At 38.5% G+C, this 22,704-nt stretch overlaps 1 protein-coding gene across 1 annotated transcript in view; it reads left to right on the top strand.

The window, feature by feature from the left end:
- Positions 1 to 22,704, top strand: part of LOC149173278 (uncharacterized) — a 64,373-nt gene that overhangs the window by 23,307 nt on the left and 18,362 nt on the right. Inside the window, exons 2-4 of the mRNA XM_089424551.1 lie at positions 12,759 to 12,998; positions 13,203 to 13,314; positions 13,506 to 13,680. Coding sequence (XP_089280677.1) covers positions 12,759 to 12,998; positions 13,203 to 13,314; positions 13,506 to 13,680 — 527 coding nt within the window. The remainder of the gene's footprint in view (positions 1 to 12,758; positions 12,999 to 13,202; positions 13,315 to 13,505; positions 13,681 to 22,704) is intronic.

The raw sequence follows: 22,704 nt of genomic DNA, 5'->3' as shown, positions 1-22,704 counted from the left end.
CAAGGGCTAGGATCATCTTGAAGTCGATCCATGTGAGTTTCTGGACTATTCTCACCTTGACTTAATTAATTCTAATTAATTAACCATATTCCCTAAGTTTAGACTTCGGAAATATTTAAAAATTGGTTAATAATCTAATTAAGTCATCTCTAGGTGGAATTTCTAGAAACAATTTATGGGTTTGGAGATCTCATGTATTCTAGCCTCTCCACCAAGTTTTGTGACTAGAACACATCCGATGCTACAAAAACTAACACAATCAGGAGATTCCCCCTATCATTATCGTCCTACACAACTTGCAATTCAAATTCTGTCTACTGAATCCCCTTTGGGTTCACCATATTCCCACATAGGGTACTTTTTTAGTCTTCAATGTAATGATTAAACCTAGGGCACAAAAAAATATGAAAATAATAAAATCAACTTTCTTAGAATATAAATACAAAAAAATTGCATAAAAAATACAAATTTAAATGATACATAAATGGTAGATCTCCTATAATCCAATAAAAATTAAAAAAAATAGGGAAAACTGCATAGGTGTGCAAAAGCTCTCAAAAGTTTGGAAAAACAAAAAAAGGGAGATGGACATCCATGCAAATACACCACCAGTTGTGGGAATCCCACTCTAATCCACAATAAATTGATGATGGACGACAAAAGACACTCTCTCCATGGCAAGATGAGGGAAAACTAATGGGTAAAAGAAACCCTATAAAAATCTTAAAAAAAGGTGGAAATTCATGCCCATACTTGCAAATGCGTCCACGATTGAGGGAAATCAATCCCAACTCAAAAAAACATGGATGGCAAAGGAAAATGGTACCCTCCTCATCCTTGGCTCAAGCGAAACCAGTCTCCTTCTTCTTTGCTCTCTGAACTCTTCTTTTTGTTTGCAAAATGAGCAAAAAGCCCCCAAAAAGTGACTTATAGCATCATAGTTTGCACACAGGTGATATTTTGGTCATCATGCAATATTATCACAATATTTACGATATTATCATGATAATATCACCATCTGAAAATATCACGATGTTAAGCTGCAAACATAACAATTTTGTCGTGAAAAAGATTAGGAAATCTCAATTTTTTGGCATAGCCTAGTTTTTTGGCCGAAAAAAATTCACAATTTTTTCAAGTGTGGAAAAATCATGATTTTATCTTAAACCGTGTGAAAATATTGCAAGTTGATGGAAAAAATTGCCAGGCCATGGACAAGGGGGCGATTTAACTAGTGTTATAAGAACCAAACTAGACTGAACTGAACTGGACGAAGCACAAATTTATTTAGAAAGGAAATAATTTATGAGTGGGGCAGCCTAATGTTCAATCATAGGACCTGTTACCCACCACCTGTGGGTAGTGTATATAGGAGAATTTTTTTCTCCTAGATGGTCCTCAGCCAACAACCAATAGCCCCTTGCAACCACCAGATAGCTCGATGTGCCATTATCTTCGCCACCGGAGCCAGCCATGTGGTCCCTCACCCACTTGTTATGATTGTATGTTTGAAGGTGGACCTCTCGACCCCGAAGATATGACTTTTCATTGTTTTAGTTGAGTAATTTTCCTTACTTCTCATGGGCACTTTTGGACATGGATTGGTGGGGGGGTTCAGCAGAAAGAGTGGGTTAGGTTTGTACTCTTGTCTCCACTGCTTGATTTCGTGGTTAATCTTGTATCCTAGTCTCGTGGAATCTCCTTTACCGACCATTAGCTTTAGGGTTGGCACTACATGGGAAATCTCGATTTTGGTTGCATGGAGGGTTAGCCTCACCCTCACCTTGTCCATACCTTGGGTCGGGCTTGGAATGATGCCTCGAAGGTTGATGCAACTAAAAAGAAAAGAGAAAGCATAATTTGGCCACTCTCAACAGGAAATGTACCACAAAATGCAAAAGATGGTTGGGACATACAAATTTATCACATGGGCAAAAGCCAAACATGAGCTCTACCCCTTAACCATGGCCATCACCCTGGTTCCTATGGGTCCTAGATGAGCCCCCTCCATCATTAAGGAACCCATGATTGTCCCAACCCCTGGTGGGCAATGAACAACCTCACTATAAGGGGGCATCCACTGCTATATATTACACATCATGCTCTAATCCCCTAGGGCCCCGAGTAGCTATGAAGAAAAATCAATAAAAGGAAAAAGGCATATGAAGAAGGGTGGAAAATTGGGGTAACTCCTGTACCACGATTTTCTCCTTCCTACACTCATATACCCAAGTGTGGGCTTCCCTTAATATAGCTACTCTTGCACCATGACATGTGGTCTGGATGATTCCCCTGATCCCCACTTTGTTCCATTACTATATCATTTGCCGCCTACCACTTGAGGGATGTACCATGGACATGTCACCCCCTTTAGAGGTTGAAACCACCAAATAGGGTCCTTGATTAACCCCCAAGGCCCATTATGGAAGGGCATGCCACCGTGAAGTGCCCCATTGGTTCCATGACTTCTAAGCTCTTTTACTTGATTATTCTGATGATTTGTTGTATCGGAGGGCAAAGGGACGCATTAGATCTTATGCGTGATTGTAGGGGGGTCTCCATTTGAAGCTTGGTCTCCCTATACGGGGTCCTAGCCCTCTAAAGGGCCACATTGACACTTGTAGGGTGAGCGTTGAGAGCCATGGTCCTCCACCATAGCAGAGAGTACTTCATGGATCTCCAACGACACTTATTGATTGCTCGTGTTCCACCTTTTGGATGAGGATGATGCACCTGATTTGCCATGCCCAACCCGCTCCACCCTTGCACCATACACTTGGCAGATGTTCCAGGGTCTAGAGGATGTCTCCCGCTGCAGAGGGAGGGCTTATGTCATCATCTTAGCCCTTATAGATGGCTTACAGGCATTTTCGATCCACTTGGAGACCCATGAGGATGTCCTTGTGCCCCACGCCCACTTGGGAGCACCACAGGTTCTTGCTTGGAAAACAAGGGGCCACCCCCTTGTCCACTATGTTTGAGGTCCATTATCTCATCATGGCACACTCAGGACTTCATGGCCTCCTCAAAGGCCCAACGACTCATTTTATTGATCATTTGACCATCTTGAGAGGATTATTCTTATGTTATTGAACTATTTGGTGGGCTTGTCACCAAAAGTCTTGTTATTATGCACATTATTTTATTCTAGGGATTTATTAGTCCAAATTAGACCATTCAAATCCCTTAGAGGATTGTATAAATAGAAGTGAGATGATTCATTTTCATCATCATCACTTGGATTGGGTTATTAGCTCTTGTGAGATTTTCGTTATCCCTTTTGGAGGACGAGTTTGGATGATATGGATGAATTTTGATGTTTGGATTTCTCTTTCTTATCTTGGAGCTTCATTATTGGCATAATTTGATGATTGGATATACTCTTTTATACATGTAAGTGATCTTTCATGCTTATTCTCGTTATCTACTTTTGTCACATGGATGTTGTTGGGATTTTCGATATACAAGCCTGAAATTTACTGCTTTTCTACACAAATTGGTGGAAATTGTCATCTTTTATAGCGTTGCATCATGTCATGGGCCATGTATGAATGGGTGAATGTTCCTAGAGATAATTTATGTTAAATGAATCTCGATAAGTCATCAATTATTGCAAATCGAAGTATAAAGTCCTTGAAGCAGCGACTCTCATGCCCTAATGCCATGTGAAGCTGTTTGAAGGCCTCCTTGATTGGATGAACTCTTTCCAAACCATAAATTCTCCTTGACTCCATCTCTCCCAAAAGACAAGGCACTAATCCTCCATAGGTGATCACTTTAAATCTTATTTCTTTCACCTCTCCTGCTTCTTTCTAGGCCTAGCCTTCATAAGTCATCTAGGGCATCACTTATCTCACGTTCTAGCCATCCAAACACTACGATTTTTGGTCCACAACTGTGCTGAGGTTTTCTCTAGAGGCCCTCCAGATTTGAAGCAAATCTGATGGTAGAATCTCTAGATATAACAAGCCCTAGCTCAAGGACTATTTCTCGCCCTAGGTTTCCCTTGGCTAGTGTCCTCATTGGGATCATTGAATTCAAACCTCAAAGATAATTTGTCCTTTGATCCTCTTCTCTTCCCTAATTAGGTCAAGCCCCTCATTGGGTGATCAACTCCATACCCTTGACCTAATTTTGGGTCTGCTTGGTCTCGTGTGGTCCCACAACCTACTAACACCAATTTCACAAAGATCGCACAAAGACCAATTCTCCATAGGGATTTCCAGGCCTATGAATCACCTTTGGAAGATATGTTCCCAAACTTTAGCCTTGAGAATCCTCTTAGCCCTTCCTAGAGAGCATATCACCTTGTTTCCCAAGCAAGAAAGCCATATAATTGAGTCTCTCTTGTGAATAGGCCCTAGGAATCACTCCCTATCCTATCACTGATCATACATTCTTGTGATTCCTCATATGTCGACACTCCTCCCATTGGTAAAAGTCCGTAAAGAGCAGGGAGCCTTAGCTGAGGTGATAGTGGGCTATTGCTCCTTGTTGCCTTCAACGTAGTAGTCACTCTATAGGATCCCCTTCTAGGACCCCTGCTAGTTTGAGCGGTAATATTTTGGCACTGTTGCTGGGGACACGAGATGTGTGTTTTTTCCCCATACAACATATTGACATATCATTATTGGCAACTCCAATGGAAGAACGAAGCCCTAGTTCTTCATTGAGCTTCAAAGTTAATGCTTGTAGGGTGAAGCAAGCATCTATCAAGGCACTTTAATTCACCCTAGCGACTCCATTTTAATCCTAATATGCAAAATCATGAAAAATGGACTATTGTAAAAGAGAGATTAATCTTGGTCCTACATTTGCAAAACTCAATGACCAAGACATTCAAGAACTACAAAAGGATGTGGATAAATATGCTGAATTTTATCAACTTTATTCGAGGATATGGATAAGGAATTCATGCTCAGGTTTCATAAGTCAACACAAAAGAAACTCTACATAATGAGGTGTGCCTTTGAGAAGGATCCTAGTTGTCTCCTTGACTTGGTTGGCCTAACCTATGCTTTTAATATTCTGATTGACCTAATCAATGACAAATATTATAATCAGTCGCAAAGCCCCACAAAGGGTAATCAATTGGATGATCAAGGTGACATTAAAGAAAGTTCAAGTGTGAAGGATCATCATCAAAGTGAGGAATATATGGAAGAGTGGAATCAATCTGAAGAAGTTGGAGAGGACCTTGGGAACCTAAATAATGAGCAAAAAGATGAGTCCTCCTTGGGTCCACATGATGAAAAGGATGATTTTGTGGGCACATGTGTTGGGGAAGATGAGGCTATGAAAAGTGAAGTTGAGGCTGACCTTACCTTTCTCAAGGATATTACTCCTGATGACTCTCCTTTTTTGAGCCTTGGGGAAGGTGATCCCATTAGCCCCTTGGAAGATTACATTGAAGATTACTTTTGCATTGAAAAGGAGAAATTGGAAATTGTTGGTCCTCAATTTGATTTTTCTCCCATTTATGATACTGACAAGGAGGATGAGGTTGAGATTCGTCTTCCATCTCTCTTGGGCATTACTTATGATGACATATCCATCGACACCCTTGGAAAGGAGAATTATTATTTTCCCTTGCATGAAGAGGGGCAATTGGAAGTAATCAATTCTCCTTTTAGGAATGACCCAATCTTTGATACTGATAATGATGAAATCGATGAAGCTCCCACCTATCCTCATGATTCTATATTCAAATCACTTGAGCCTTTAAATTATGATTTTGAGGAGGAAAAACCCGTTGAATATGAGACTTCACCCTCCCCTTTGCCTTTTTCTCCCGTTCATCATCTTGAGTCTTCCACTAGTGATTCCCTCACCCCATTTTGTATGATCTCTAATGACCATAGGCCCTTTCACCTCCCTAGGTATGATCTTGAGGAAGAAACAAATATCCATTAGATGCATCCCTCCTTCCCCCTCATACCCTCGGGGTTGTGAATACAATCACCTTCATTCCACAATTGTGTACCTAGAGGGAAAGCCCTGCTCTTCTGGATTAACTTATTTTCCTTCTCCTACGGTTTCCTCTTACCTCACATGGAAATCATATTTTTCCACCTCCCACCCGCTTCATCTTCCATGTGATTGTGTTTGCATTCACATTGGGATTTTCTACACAAGTAATCATATAGGCATGCATATGTATATTGATTTGGTGATATGTTGGTTGCATTGGCTTTATGATTACACTTAGTATGGGAATTACACTATATGCATGTTAGGGTAGGGTGCATTGCATACTTATTTTCTCATTAGAACTAACATCATATGATATTTCTCATGATAGATTAGTTGCATTTAGATTAAATTTGCATTTTACTTTCTTGTTGATTTTTACAGCCTAATATTAAGCATGGGTGATCATAAGACACCACGAAAACATGCTTCCTCGTGTGCTTGGTCTTTGATATGTGCAGGTAACAGGTCTATGGTACCAAGAGATTGTTGGTGTTCTCATGACCTCCCGTTCGAGTAGCTACGTGCACTTTCTCGAGAGCTCATGTCCCAGTTGGAGCCAGATATTACCTACCACCTATGGGTAGTGTATATAAGAGAATTTTTTTCTCTTAAATGGTTCTCAACTGGCAACCAGTAGCCCCTTGAAGCCACCAGATAGCGCGATGTGCCAATATCTCTGCCACTTGAGCCAACCATGTGGTCCCTCGCCCACTTGTTATGATTGTATGTTTGAAGGTGGGTCTCTCGACCCTGAAGGTATGGCTTTTCATTGGTATAGTTGAATAATTTTCCTTACTTGTCATGGGCACTTTTGGGCATGGATTGATGGGGGGGTTCGACGGAAAGAGTGGATTAGGTCTATACTCTTGTTTCCACTGCCCGATTTCGTGGTTAACCTTGTATCCTAGTCTCGTGGAATCTCCTTTATTGGCCATTAGATTTAAGGTTGACACTACATGGGAAATCCCGATTTTGGTTGCGTGGTCCCTCTTCTCGACACCACATATATCACCCTCCTTCCACTTATTTTAGCCCCATTCATCTCTTTCCCCATCCGGGTCCACATGTGTCCAGGGTTAGCCTCCCCCTTCCTTTGTCCACACCTTGGGTCGGGCTTGGAATGATGCCCTAGAGGTTGATGCAACTAAAAAGAAAAGAAAAAGCATAATTTGGCCACTCTCAATAGGAAATGTACCACAAAATGCAAAAGATGGTCGAGACACACAAATTTAGCACGTGGGAAAAACCAAACATGAACTCTACCCCTTATCCATGGTTATCACCTTGGTTCCTGTGGGCCCTAGATGAGCCCCCTCCATCATTAAGGAACCCAGGATTGTCCCAACCCATGGTGGGCAATGAACCTCCTCACCTTAAGGGGGCATCCACTGCTATATATTACACATCATGCTTTCATCCCCTGGAGCCCCGAGCAGTTATGAAGAAAAATCAATAAAAAGAAAATTGCATATGAAGAAGGGTGGAAAAACAAAGGTTGGGGTAACTCATGTACTACGATTTGCTCCCTCCTACACTCATATACCTAGATGTGGGCTTCCCTCATTATAGCTACCCTTGTACCATGACATGTGGTCTGGATGATTCCCTCGATTCCCACTTTGTTCCATTACTATATCATTTGCCACCTACTGCTTGAGGGATGTACCATGGACATGTCACCCCCTTTAAAGGTTGAAACCACCTAATAGGGTCCTTGATTAACCCCCTATTGAGCTTGGAGACATTTGTACATGCATGGCCCACTATGGAAGGGCATGCCACCATGAAGTGCCCCATTGGTTCCATGACTTGTAAGCTCTTTTACTTGATTATTCTAATGATTTGTTGTATTGGAGGGCAAGGGGACACATTGGATCTTATGCAGGATTGCAAGTGGGTCTCCATTTGGGGCTTGGTCTCCCTATACAGGGTCCTAGCCCTCTAGAGGGCCACATTGGCACTTGTAGGGTGAGCGTTGAGAGCCATGGGCCTCCACCATAGCAGAGAGTACTTCATGGATCTCCAACAACACTCATTGATTGCTCGTGTTCCACCTTTTGGATGAGGATGATGCACTTGGTTCATCATGCCCAATCGACTCCACCCTTGCACCATACACTTGGTAGATGTTCCAAGTTCCAGAGGATGTCTCTCGCTGTAGAGGGAGGGCTTATGTCATCATCCTAGCCCTTACATATGGCCTATAGGCATTTTCGATCCACTTGGAGACCCATGAGGATGACCTTGTGCACCCACACCCACTTGGGAGCACCACATGTTCTTGCTTGGAAAACAAGGGGCCACCCCCTTGTCCACTATGTTTGAGGTCCATTATCTCATCATGGCACTCTCAGGACTTCATTAGGCCTCCTCAAAGGCCCAACAACTCACTTTATGGATCATTCGACTCTCTTGCGAGGCTTATTCTTATGTTATTGAGCTATTTGGTGGGCTTGTCACCAAAAATATTGTTATTATGCACATTATTTTATTCTAGGGGCATTATTAGTCCAAATTAGACCATTCGAATCCCTTAGAGGATTGTATAAATAGAAGTGAGATGATTCATTTCCATCGTCATCACTTGGATTGGGTTATTAGCTCTTGTGAGATTTTCACTATCCCTTTTGGAGGACGAGTTTGGATGATATGGATGAATTTTAATGTTTGGATTTCTCTCTCTTATCTTAGAGCTTCATTATTGGCATAATTTGATGATTGGATATACTTTTTTTTACATGTAAGTGATCTTTAATGCTTATTCTTGTTATCTACTTTTGTCACATGGATGTTGCTGGGATTTTCAATATATAAGTCTGAAATTTACTGCTTTTCTACACAAATTGGTGGAAATTGTGATCTTTTATAGCGTTGCATCATGTCATGGGCCATGTATCAAATGGGTGAATGTTCCTAGAGATAATTTATGGTAAATGAATCTCGATAAGTCATCAATTATTGCAAATCGAAGTATGAAGTCCTTGAAGCAGCTACTCTCATGCCCTAATGCCATGCGAAGTTGTTTGAAGGCCTCCTTGATTGGGTGAACTCTTTCCAAACCATAAATTCTCCTTGACTCCATCTCTCCCAAAAGACAAGGCACTAATCCTCCATAGGTGATCAATTTAAAGCTTATTTCTTTCACCTCTCCTCTTCTTTCTAGGCCTAGCCTTCATAGGTCATCTAGGGCATCACTTATCTCACATTCTAGCCATCCAAATACTACGAATGTTGGTCCACAACTGTGCTAAGGTTTGCTCTAGAGGCCCTCCAAATTTGAAGCAAATTCGACATTGGGATCTCGAGATATAGCAAGCCCTAGCTCAAGGACCATTTCTCGCCCTACATTTCCCTTGGCTAGTGTCCTCATTGGGATCATTGAATTCAAACCTCAAAGATAATTTGTCTTTTGATCCACTTCTCTTCCCTAATTAGGTCAAGCCCCTCATTGGGTGATCAACTCCATACCCTTGACCTAATTTTGGGTCTGCTTGGTCTCGTGTGGTCCCACAACCTACTAACACCAATTTCACAAAGATCACACAAAGACCAATTCTCCATAGGGATTTCCAGGCCTACGAATCACCTTTGGAAGATATATTCCCAAACCCTAGCCTCGAGAATCCTCTTAGTGCTTCCTAGAGAGTATATCACCTTGCTTCCCGAGCAAGAAAGCCATATAACTGAGTCTCTCTTGTGAATAGGTCCAAGGAGTCACTCCCTATCCTATAATTGATCATACATTCTTGTGATTCCTCATATATTGGGACTCCTCCCATCGGTGAAAGTCTGGAAAGAGTAGGGAGCCTTTGCTGAGGTGACAGTGGGCTATCGCTCCATTGTTGCCCTCGACTTAGTAGTCACTGTATAGGATCCCCTCCTGGGACCCTTGCTAGTTTGAGCGGTAACAAGACCCTACTGATGTTATGTAATTAATGGTAATGTTAAATTCTTAAAATAAAAGGACATTCATCCTTTTATTATAATTTTTAACATTATCATTGATTGTTTTAGGATGTTTGAGAGTGGTTCCAACCTCATTGGATTTCATTTGGAGAAAGAATTTTATATCCCACTCAAAATCTAGTGGACTTAACAGTTTTCAGGATTTCAAGATTGAGGTGATTGCAATGTTTCCATCGGAGTCTGTCATGTATGAGCGTATTGATCTAGCGTTTAATCAAGAGCACCAAGCACTCTATGTACCTTTGTTCGTGGCATTGATTGTTGAAATCTATCACGACCCAAGTGAAAATGTGCCCATAACTCAAACAAAATTTCGATTTGACATGTTAAGCTTTTTCTATCTTATTTTAATGCTTAGAGAGTGATATTGATGATGAGGTTCGCAATATACACAATGGTTTTGATTATGTAGGTATTCGTTGTAGCATGATTTTTTTTTGGATTCTAGAGGCCATCTAGAGCCTTCTTGTTGATATATTTTTGGTTCATTGATGGATTGCACTCATGCTATTTTGGTTATATGAACTCTTGCTATATATACGAGAAACTTTGCATGTTTGTGTATAATGGTTTGGAATCTGGATTCATATGGATGCACACACACACACACACACACACACATACATATATATATATACTTTTTTTTTTTTTCAGTTTGTATCTTTATGTATTAATTGGTTGACCAATTTTTTATTTTTATTTTTTTCCTGGTTCCAGTCTATGTCACATTCTTGGGTGGCAATGGTTCAATGGATGGTCTAGTTTTGATAAAATTGGATTTAAGTGAATTTTTTTGACTTTTTTCTTTCATTTTGCAAATAGTGAGGAGGGTTTTGAGAGCAAAGGAGAACGTTAGAGTCCAACGCCAGCCCCAGGGCCTTCTTCCTCTAGAGGAAAAGCAAGTACCTATGCTGATAAAAGGGGTAGAGGAAATCACTAGTTTATGTATCTAATTTCACTGTAGATGACTCATGATGATGAGATAAATTTATTATATTTTTTTGTTGATATTTTGAGGCTGAGTCGAGACTCAAGATTCGGGACATGATTCACTGTTGATTTGTGATGTAGAACCAAACATTTTATATATTAATTTGCTTTTCATATTTATGTGGCAATGCATCTATTTGATGTTGTGATGCTTTAGATGCTAAATTTTTTGAAAAAAGTGAATTTATTTATTTCTTTAAATTTTGCTGATGGTTGTCAATTTTTATCGATATTTTCCCATTTTTTTTTTTCTTCATTTTCTGGACCCTTACCTGTTTTATCCCAATGTTGATTTCAGCAACATTGATATTAACCAATAATATACTGGCCTGTGGAAAAATTCAGAGTTTTACAATATTAGCAATGTTGGCAACACTGATTATAATTGACTATAATGATAATGGCAAAAAAATTAATTTGCATGACTTTATGCAAGTCTTCTTATATTTCAATGTTCTGAGAAGTTTTGTTTTGGAAGAATGCTCTCTGATCCAAAATTTCACCTCCTGGTCCTTTCCTCTAGATTTCCTCCCAAAGAATGAAACATTATAATAGACACTGCTTATTTTCATCTGGGCATTTTCAATTCCGCACTATTTCCTCCAGATTGAACTATAATACATGTCCCTTTAAACTTAAACCTAATACTACCTGATTGCAATTGCCGTTATTCCTGCTATATGCAACCAAATCCAGTACATTATCTTTCAGTTAATTAGATCTTTACATAATTTGATTTTGACCTGGCGAAGCTTGGGGCTCAGTTGTAACTCTGCTTATTTGGTATTCAGGTTTTCCCTGTGGCTTAGGAAGTCTGCATTTTCTTACAGGGTGCAAGCCATCTATTTTTATAGAGTGCAAATACTAGTAATCGTTAAAATAAGTGTATTCAGTGGTGAGGTTGGAGTGCCAAACCATTAACTAGTTTTCATTCCCATTGGGTCTGCCAGCATTCTTCCCCACCTCTGTGGCATGAGTTCCCTAAGGGATAAGGTTGTGTGCAAATCTTGAGCAACTTTGGTGGAATTGATACCCCTGTTCTAAGCTGAAGGAAGTTCATTCTTCATAGTGCGGCTAGAGACAGCTATTGCTTTTAGTAGGTTAGTGGTAGCCCAGTTCTGAGGCCTGACATATTTCCTCACAGTTTAAAGTTGTTGTCTTTTGAATTGAATTTCATGTAACTTGCTGTGTCAATGAAATTGTTTTTGTTCATAGGCTCAGAATAGCACCCACAGTGTTTGATTGTTCACCAACGTAGTAACACTATTACATCCCACTTGTTAAATGAAACTTTTGGAGGAAGTTGTTCACACTTTGCGGGATAGAACTACTGTTTTATAGCCAGCAATAACCACAGCTAGCAATGCCAGTCAATCTCTGGCTGACTGTTTTGCCTCAGTTAATAGTTGTTTTAGGTAGGCTATTCAGAAGTCTGTGTTCCTGCTAAAATCTTCCTGGAATTAAAATTAATTTGGCCTGTGCCCACATAGGATTCTTTTCCAGTTTATAAGACATCTTTGTATTTTAAGTTGGAATTGGAATAAAAAGGGATCTGTTTTGCAGTTAACTATTCACCCAACAGGCACTGTGGGATCTGTTTTGCAGTTAACTATTCACCCAATAAGCACTGTGACGGTGTCTGCTTCATTATAATACTTTATCCTTGGGTTTATGTGATTTTCAGCATGCCTGTTGGCTGGGATTTTAATCTCTGTAGAAAAGTCAAAACTAACCATGAGAATAATATTCTATGAACTGCTGTGACTTGCTGCTAATTGAAGAAAATATTAATTGATACTAGATAGAATTCATTCTATTGAATTTTGCAGGGATCAATGACTTTTCTCACACCCCTACCAAAGAATGGTTTCAGACAAGCGCCGTGTTACGTGTGAGTCTGGGAAACTTTCTGTTTTTCACTATATTTGCTGTCATGATGATTGGAATTAAGACTCAAAAAGACATTCGAGATGGCTGGCACCATGGTGGATGGATTGTGAAGATAATTTGTTGGGCTTTGCTGGTAGTCTTGATGTTTTTCCTTCCCAATCCTGTCATCAGTGTTTATGGTAAGTACTGTTATTTGTGAAGTTCCAATACCAGTTCAAATGAATTTCAGTTCCATTAGTGTGAATAATTTAGGCATACTGCATTAACAAATGTTAATTTTGTTAAGCAGGTAATAGACACTAGGACTATTTCTATATTTTCAATATGTTTATGCGATACTGATGATGTTTAAAGCTAACATCTGTTACTTGGTCAAATGACAGAGACATTGTCGAAGTTTGGTTCTGGTCTATTTTTGTTGGTTCAAGTGATTCTATTGCTAGATTTCACACATAATTGGAATGATGCATGGGTTGCGAAGGATGAACAGTTCTGGTTCGTACTTCTTTTTCATTTATTTGATGACCAGAAGTTTGTACTCTTGATTTCTTCTTATCTACAGTGGAACTTGATTGATGTCTCTTTCTTGCCCCATCCAATGTATTTGAAAATAAAAACTAAAAAATTGCTGCACTTGATCATTTATGTTCTTTTTATGTTAACTGTGGTGATACATACTCTTGCAGGTACGTAGCATTGCTTGTTGTATCTATTGTCTGCTATCTAGTGACATTTGCGTTTTCTGGGTTACTCTTCTACTGGTTCAACCCTTCAGGACATGACTGCAGTCTGAATGTTTTCTTCATTGTCATGACATTGATACTAGCGTTTGTGTTTGCTGTCATTGCATTGCATCCTCAGGTACCAGAATCTTTTTATTTTAATTGTACCCATATTTTGTTGATAAAATCTTTGAAAGCATTTGAGGAACATTAAATTTTGATATATTATAGCAAGTGTTATGAATGTGAAATCTGCTTTGTTCATAAAAGAGCGAGGAAACAGGTCTTTCTTTAAGCTTTAGGCGGTTTAATTGCCATGCTTCTTTATCAGTTCTGAAACTGTTGAAAATAGTAACGAGAAAGGTCCTTTGACTTGTGCCTTAGTCAAAGAGACCACAACCACTTTTTTTCCTTAGCATGCACGAGTTCCTAAAAGTTAGGGCGAGTTCCTATAACTTAGGACAGTTCATGAAGCAGTTTGACTGATATGCAGGAGTGGAAGGCTCAGTTTGTTGTCTTCTAGTGCGAGTTAGAATGGGAACAGACAAGTGATTGAGTCTCAAGTTCTAAATTGAAACTAGATGAGTTGCATGAATTAGTTGGACTTAGTTAACTCAACAATCACAAGTGCAATTTCTAGAAATAAAACTTGCCAGATTTAGCTAATGCGAATTGCTTATAAGGAGGACGAAGGCACAAAATTGGTCAATTGTTTTGTGAGCACGAGTTGGTGAGACAAGGCAATAGAGAGTACGATTTTGTATGCAAAAGCTTGTGTGTGGGAAGGACATACTAAGGAGAAACCTGTGCGCAGTTGATAGAGGAGGATTTCTGGAATGAACAAAGTTCGTTCTTGAGATTAAATACTCCAGAAGACTTGGAATATGTAGATCTCCATTTAGGATACAAGAATATATATTAAAATGTATGAATAAGAATGATGTCACAATTGGGAGTGAGGGTCCTGTATATATAGGCAGGTAAGTACCCTTTCACGAACATTCATGTTTGTAGAGACATGCCTCTTTGTTTAACTAATTGTTATTTAATTACATATTGTTATGATTATTATTTGTTATCTATATTTATTACTTTTACATAAATTATATTCATAACATTGCCTTCCCCTTCAAAAAGCTTTGTCCTCAAAGCTTGCCGATGAAAATGTCTGATCTCTTTTTTTGTTTTGAAAGTCTTCTCGTTTCGGAACTGTCATCTTCGGTGATACAAGTTGATATGATCTTCTAAGTGATAAACAAAAATGTCACACTGAAAAGAGATCAGACCATCCTAAATTAACCTTCTGTTGAATCTTGCGGTTACTAGAAACTTGTGATGAATTGTTATCACATGAGTGGATTGCACTGACATTAATATTCTTCAGAACATCAGTTTGTTGTTTCTGTTCTAAATATGTAGCTTGAGTACTCTTGCGATTCAAATGTTGATAAGAAGTTCTAATTATTTGATTTTCCCTTATTTGTGTCGTTTTCTTGATTTATTTGAGGTACCTGATTTCCTTTTGTTATGGAAGTTGAATTTCTGGATCTTCACTTGAATCTTTTGTTGCTGGAATTGCAACTTTCTGAGTACATATTTACTTCAACTAGTTTGTCCTCTTCTTGAGTTGTGATATTGACTAGATCGATAATTGTTGTTTTTCCATCAACTTGAATTTCTACATTTGATGCTTCCTTCTCAATAAGTAGTTGTACCTTGTTTTCTAATGACTTCTTGTCTTTCTTAAGCTTTTTAATTTGCGTCAATAATTTTTCACTATGGTCTTTAAGCCGAGAAACTTCTTCATTTTTGTCATTGGTGATCTTGTCAATTTCTCTTTGCATATTTTGTTGTACTTTTTTACCTTCTTGAAAAATTATTTTTGAAATATCTTGTACGTCTTCTGTTGAAAAAAACACTGAGAGGGGGGTGAATCAGTATTATCAGATCAATAATTTTATTTCCCAAACAGATTTATATATGCTACTTCAGTGAAGTGAACTAAAACACTGAGAGGGGGGTGAATCAGTATTATCAGATCAATAATTTTATTTCCCAAACAAATTTATATATGCTACTTCAGTGAAGTGAACTAGCGTGTACACGCCACTGTGCTTAAAGAAACCAGCGTATATGCAGAGAACTTGTGATTTAGACAATTATCATGTGTTGAGCTTAAACCAGTAATATATCAGAGATTTATTAGATAGTGCAGTAAAAGCAGAATAAAGCATCACACATAAGCAACACACATGAACACCAAGATTTAAGGTGGAAACCCAATGTGGGTAAAAACCACTTGATGCTGTCGTCTCTGTCTTCTTTTAATAATAAGAAAATCTATTTACAATCTTGTACTGGTGCAGACTCATACCAGTACGCAGGCTTTTACCTGCAGAAGGTTACAACCTTCTCTCGTTCCACAGCTTTTACTGGAAGGGAGCTACAACCCCCTAGCTCTTGTACTAGCCAATATGTTTACTAGTACGTAGGTGCCAGCCTGCAGAAAACTCCGCTCTTTCACTAGGGACCACGTTTCATGAATTTTCAGACTGGATACTCCTGGATCACAACACCACAATTTGAAGGCCATGTTTCATCAAATTTTCACACTGGACCCATCAAAGCTTTTAAGCTTAAACTGCATCAACCAATATTCAGTTAATCTGAGCAATCAGATCACCGACACCAGAACACTGTACTGAACTCAGAACCTTGCATCATCATTCAGAATTAGCCGTAACCTCAAAAATCATGCATTTAATGTATACACTACTTGGCTGCACCCAAACTGCGTGTATATGCTACTTCTGTTAATCGAACTTGCGTATACCTTCAAAACTACTGCAAACATAAACTTTTGAATCAAGTCTGTACCAACTATCAATATATTGAATATCTACTGTCAACTTTCAGAGCTTTACACAGGCAGGGACAGAGATCACTTCTTCTCACTTATACAATCAATCAATCAAATGCCATCCTCCTTATGTATTCAATTTTACATTCAGATCTAAGAAGACTTCATTGATAGACAACAGTAAAACAACATAATTTGATCAGATAGTTTAGTCAGATTTGAAAAAGAAGCTTTTCTTTTGTATACGCTACTTGAAAGAACCGAACCTGCGTGTATATGCTCTTTGGAAGAGATGAACCTGCGTACAGATCTGCAAATATTGACTTAGAACTTTGCGGTAATTCCAGACTTCAGACAAACCCAGATCTTGATAGATAACGAGTAAAACAGGCACAAAACATCAGATCTAGTCTCAACCAATATCAAATCATTCAAGAATAAGTCATTCAAGTCTCATGATTCCTGATCCAATATTAAACTCAAGGTGCACATGAATATTTCAGACATAGTCCCAAACATAACCCTGCAACGGAAAATATACTTCAGATAGAAGTATTCCTTAGAATTTTATTGCTTGCACACTTTGGCCTAATGATCTTCTCCTCCTTATGTACTCTTAGGCCTTTCTCAATACCTTGGACCAAAACCACTTAGGACCAATGCCTTGGACCTAATACCTAGGGTCAATACCTTGGACCAAATGCCTCAGACCAATTACCTTGGACCAAAAAGTTGGTTTTCCAACATGTACGCGCTTTTCTTCCTCTGAAAGTGTGTGTATACGTTATACACTACTTTTGTTTTGTTAAACCGCGTGTATACGCACCTTGGACAAAGTGAACCAACATATACTTCTCTTTCTTCATTCTTTGGAGTCTGATCTGTAATCCTTTGCTGTTGACCTGCTGCACTGTGAACTTTCATCTGAGTGAGTTGCCATCAAGGACAACACCTGTATCATAATGCCAACAATCTCCCCCTTTGGACTTGATGGCAACAACAACATCAAGACACTCTCCCCCTTTGACATCAAGGGCAAAGGGCGGACCAAGATATTCTCTCCCCTATGCTGTTCATCCTCCCTCTGAGTAAACGCTGAGTTGTCTGATTGAGCTCCCCTTTGTACATGCTGAGATGCGCTGAAATTGTCCATGCTCCCCCTGAGCACAGGCAGAGTCTGCAAAAATATTTTCCAAAAGAATAACATGACTCTATAACTCAACTATGTGAGTATGACCTTCCTATCATCAATGACTCATACATACATCCATCTTCCAACCAAGTGGGGATATACCAAATTTGACTCATCCACCCAACCAAGTGGGGATATACCAATTGTTTATACATGACAAAAATATAATTACATCATCCATCCCATGCAAAGTGGGGATACAAATTACATCATTTGTCCAATAGGACTCATTCAAATGTATGAGAAGACATATCACACCCTAGACTTTTACATGACTTAAGCAACAAAAGGTATAAATATCTGAAGCCATAGTTGGACTCAGCAACCATAATGCCAATAATGCAGAATGTGAGTGAAGGCTAATGCTCCCCCTGAACCTGTGCTACCTGTGCATTGTTAAGAAGTCAATGATCAAGGCATCTTTGTCAGTTAGATAAAAATTAATGAACAGAGCATATCAATAGACTGTAATCATCAACATCAGATAGAGCACCCATATTAGAGCCTGCCCCACTGTTTTTCTCGTCTGAAAAACATATACGCTCTTTGACCCACAGAAACCCGCGTGTGTACGCGACTATACGTCATGAAACACATGTATAATAACCTTTCTCTGAAAAAATGGATTTTACAGCAGGATGATGCAGCAACTACTCCCAGCTTTTTTCTGAGATTTTCAAATGTCTCTTTAGGCAGTGGTTTAGTGAATATATCAGCGACCTGTTCTTTGGAGGGAACATACTCCAATTTGACCTTTTGTTCAAGCACTTGTTCACGTAGAAAATGGTACTTGATGGGTATGTGCTTGGTCTTGGAGTGCATGACTGGATTCTTTGAAATACTTATGACACTTTTATTATCACATAGAATGGAGATAGGTGGAGTACATGTGATCTGAATGTCTTGCAAAGTTTGCATCATCCAAAGTAGTTGTGTGCAGCAAGATGCAACAGCCACATATCCTGCTTCAACTGTAGATAAAGCAATTGAACCAAGACACTAACCTGGAACCCATATAGAATGCACCACCACTAGTGTTTTTTCTATCATCAACACTTCCTACCCAATTTGCAGCTGTATATGCAAGAAGAGTAAGATCTGTATTTCTAGGATACCATAAACCAAAGTCCTGAGTTCCTTGACGATATTTGAAAATTCTTTTGATTGCCTGAAGGTGTGATTCCTTTGGATTTGCTTGGAATCTTCCATCTATTCCTACTGCATGCATGATGTCAGGTCGGGTACTTGTTAGATAAAGCAGACTGCCAATCATGGATCTGTAAGTTGGTTGATGTACTGCTGCTAATTCATCATTTGAGCTGAGACTACATCCTGTTATCATTGGGGTACATACAAGTTTAGAATCTTCCATTCCATACCTTTTCAAGATTTGTTTGAGATATTTAGTTTGTGACAAAAAAATGCCATCTTTATTTTGTTGAACTTGTAGACCAAGAAAATAGGTAAGTTCACCAAGCAAGGACATTTCAAATTCTTGCTGCATTACTGAAGCAAAATTCTGACTCATGGATTCTTCATTGCTACCAAAAATGATATCATCAACATAAACAATAATAATTAGCAATTTATCAGTTTCAATCAGTGTTGCGAAAATCGCGATTTTTTTAGTTTGGCGATATTATCGCCCGATTTTTACGCTAATTTTTTTTTTTTTTTTTTTTTTACAAAAAATCGAAAAAAATCGAGATAACTTGAAAAAATCGCGATTTTTTGGGAAAAAATCTTTTGAATTTATTTAGTTATTTATTATTATTATTATTTTTTTCAACGATGTTTTTGATGAGGAGGAGGAGCAACAGGAGGAGGAGGTGACACAACCTACCCAGGGTACCCCTGTCACCAGTAGAGGACGTGGTCTACCTCTTGTAGCTCCTGGTTCTTCAACTTCTAGAGCACAACAGAGTCCACTGCCAACTCCACCGGCATCTACATCTAGAGGGGCAAAGGAAATCAATAGTATTAGACTTTGGTTATTTGGTTCATTTCATTGTATATGACATTATGACTCATGATATGAGTTACATTATTATATATTTTGAGGCTGAGTTGGGACTCAGGAGTCAGGACTTACTATTCAGGACATGATTCACCGTTATGTGTGATGTAGCACTAGAAATGATATTACATATCTTATATATTAGTTCTTTTATCATATTTATGTGTCAATGTATTTATTTTATGTTGTAGATGCTTTAGATATTAAAAAAATTGAAAAAAAATGAATATTTTTGTATGTTACGATTTTTTCCCGATTTTTACTGATTTTTTTTTTTCCAATTTTTACAATTTTTTCCGATTTTTTCCCTTCGCCGATAATATTTTGATAATGATTACTGCAACATTGGTTTCAATCTTTGGATATAGATTGCTATCTGCTGAACCTTTTATAAAACCTTGTTGGTGTAGATATTTGTCAAGGCGGTAATACCAGGCCCTTGGTGCCTGTTTCAGACCGTAGAGAGCCTTTTTGAGTCTGCATACAAGTTTTGCATCATTTCCAAGAATGAATTCTTCTGGCTGTTCAATATAAACTTCTTCTTCTAAATCTCCATTAAGGAAGGTTGATTTTACATCCATTTGGTATACTTTGAATTTTTGAAAGCTAGAAAGAGCAAGAAACATCCTTATGGCTTCAAGTCTGGCAACAGGTGCAAAGGTTTCTTCAAAATCTATACCTTCTTGTTGAGCATATCCCTTACAAACAAGTCTAGCCTTGTTTCTAATGACTTCTCCATTTTCATTCAGCTTGTTTTTGAATATCCATTTAGTTCCTATAATATTTTTATCATGAGGTCTAAGAACTAATTTCCAAGTATCATTCTTTTCAATTTGCTCAAGTTCTTCATCCATGGCCTTTACCCAACATTCATCTTTGCATGCTTCATTTACATTTTGAGGTTCGGTGGAAGATAGTAATGGTAGATAGCTTGAGGTCCTTGTAATAGTTCTTATTGTCTGTACACCTGCCTCTTTTTCCCCTAAAATTTGAGTTTCTGGATGATTTTTCTGAACATACCTGGACGGAGACTTTTCTTCTACCATTATCTCTTCTTTTGGTGCTTCATTGGTTTCTTCTTCAATATCATTTTGATTTGATGTGGGAAAATAATACCCATCTTCTTCATTGTCATAATCTTCTGTTGATTTTATCTGTTTTGGATTTCTGCATGCTTCATCAACTACAACATCAATGCTTTCAACAATTTTCCCAAGTCTTTTATTATAACATTTATATCCTTTACTTCTGGAGGAATAACCAAGAAGAATACCTTCATCTGTTCTGGGTTCAAACTTACCAAGTTTTTCATCAGTCTTTTTGATAAAACATTTGCTTCCAAAAACTTTAAAGTATTTTACAGTAGGAGTCTTGCCATACCAAAGTTCATGTGGAGTTGGAGTGCTATTTACCTGAACATTTGTTTTGTTAAAAATAGTTACGGCAGCGAATGCTGCTTCACCCCAGAAGGTTGCAGGAGTTCCAAATTCATCTAGCACAGCTCGAGCCATTTGTTGAACTGTTCTGTTCATTCTTTCTACCACACCATTTTGCTGAGGAGTCCTTGCGGTGGAGAATTGCCTTTTTATTCCATGTTGTTCACAAAATTCAAAGAATTCATCCGATGTAAATTCCCCTCCTCGATCAGATCTGAGACATTTGATTTTTTGATCTGATTCATTTTCAACCAAAGCTTTGAAGGCTTGGAACTTTTCAAATGCTTCATCTTTATGCTTTAGAAGACCTATCCAACACATTCTGGAAAAATCATCAATGAACAAAATAAAATATTCTTCTCCACGAGGTGAATTTTTCCTTGATGGTCCACATAGATTAGTATGGACAAGTTCAAGAGGCTTACTAGCTGACCCTTCTTTTTCCATGAAGTGAACTCTGGTTTGCTTACCGATTTGGCATGGTTTGCATATTGTATTTTCTGGGATGCTGATATCTGGAAGATCATGAACAACCTTGAGTCTGCATGCTTTTCTTATTTGAGAAAAGCTTAGATGTCCCAATCTTCTATGCCACAGCCATTTTTCATCATTTTTGCTTAGATAACACTATTGTTTTCCTCCCTTAAGTATGTATAAGTTGTTTGGATTTCTTGTACCTTTGATCACGGTCTCTCCTGTATCAAGTTCACGAACAACACATCCGTTTGATCGAAACACCACTTCATTTCCTTGATCACACATTTCACTGACACTCAACAGGTTATGCTTTAAACCGTCTACATACATAACATCTCCAGCTTTAACCTTTTCTTTTAAGAAAACAGAGCCTTTACCTTTTATGACCGTAGGAGTGTCATTTCCAAATGAGACATCTTTTCCTTTTCTAAGGCATTATATGAGTGAAGTTTTTCTTTGTCACCTGTCATGTGTTTTGAGCATCCACTGTCGATGTATCACTGATTTTCTTGTCCTTCTGCATACAAGGCTATACCACATCTTTCTGTTTGAGATTCTTTCCTTCTCCATATCTTGGGATTTAATGGCGTTTGCTCCTTTTGAGATGTTTGCCGAAATTTGCTCTTGCATTCAGGCTCTTCATGGCCAAAGTTGTTACAGATTGAGCATTCTATTTCATTTTCAAGAGGAGAAAAGTTATTATAGGAACTTATCTTGATTCCTGTTACATTCCTTTGATTTCGTGCTTCTCTAGTCATGATGGTTTTGTAAGCAACGCATTGAGCAGCTTTGTGCCCAAAATTATGACATGAAAAACATTGCCCATTAAAGAAGTTCCTGCGACTATTGAATCTATTAACCTGGTGATTGTAGTTTCTATTGATATTCATCTTTGGAGCAAATTGAGTATGATTTCCCTGAGGTTGGTTGTGGCTTCTATTCATCCTTGGAGTAAATTGAGTATGATATACCTGGTGATCTGCTTTATGCTTTTGTTGACGATTGTCATACTGTTCACTGGTCTTTGCTGCATCAAGATATCTTTTGGTGGAGGTTGACGGCTTCAGTGATTGAGATGCTTCTTCAGTATATCCAAGACCTGTCTTTATTAGAGGAGAACACTGAACTTTGATAATTTCATTTAAAGTTTCTGATCCTTTAGCAAATCTAAGATTGAGAGA

The sequence above is a fragment of the Pinus tabuliformis genome, chromosome 4_2, assembly GCF_031772625.1.
Source record: "Pinus tabuliformis cultivar Carrire ecotype Pingquan chromosome 4_2, CPIR1, whole genome shotgun sequence".
In the NCBI taxonomy this organism is placed as follows: Eukaryota; Viridiplantae; Streptophyta; class Pinopsida; order Pinales; family Pinaceae; genus Pinus; species Pinus tabuliformis.
The sequence above is the reverse complement of the archived record's forward strand: the minus strand, read 5'-3'. Positions and strand labels throughout refer to the sequence as shown.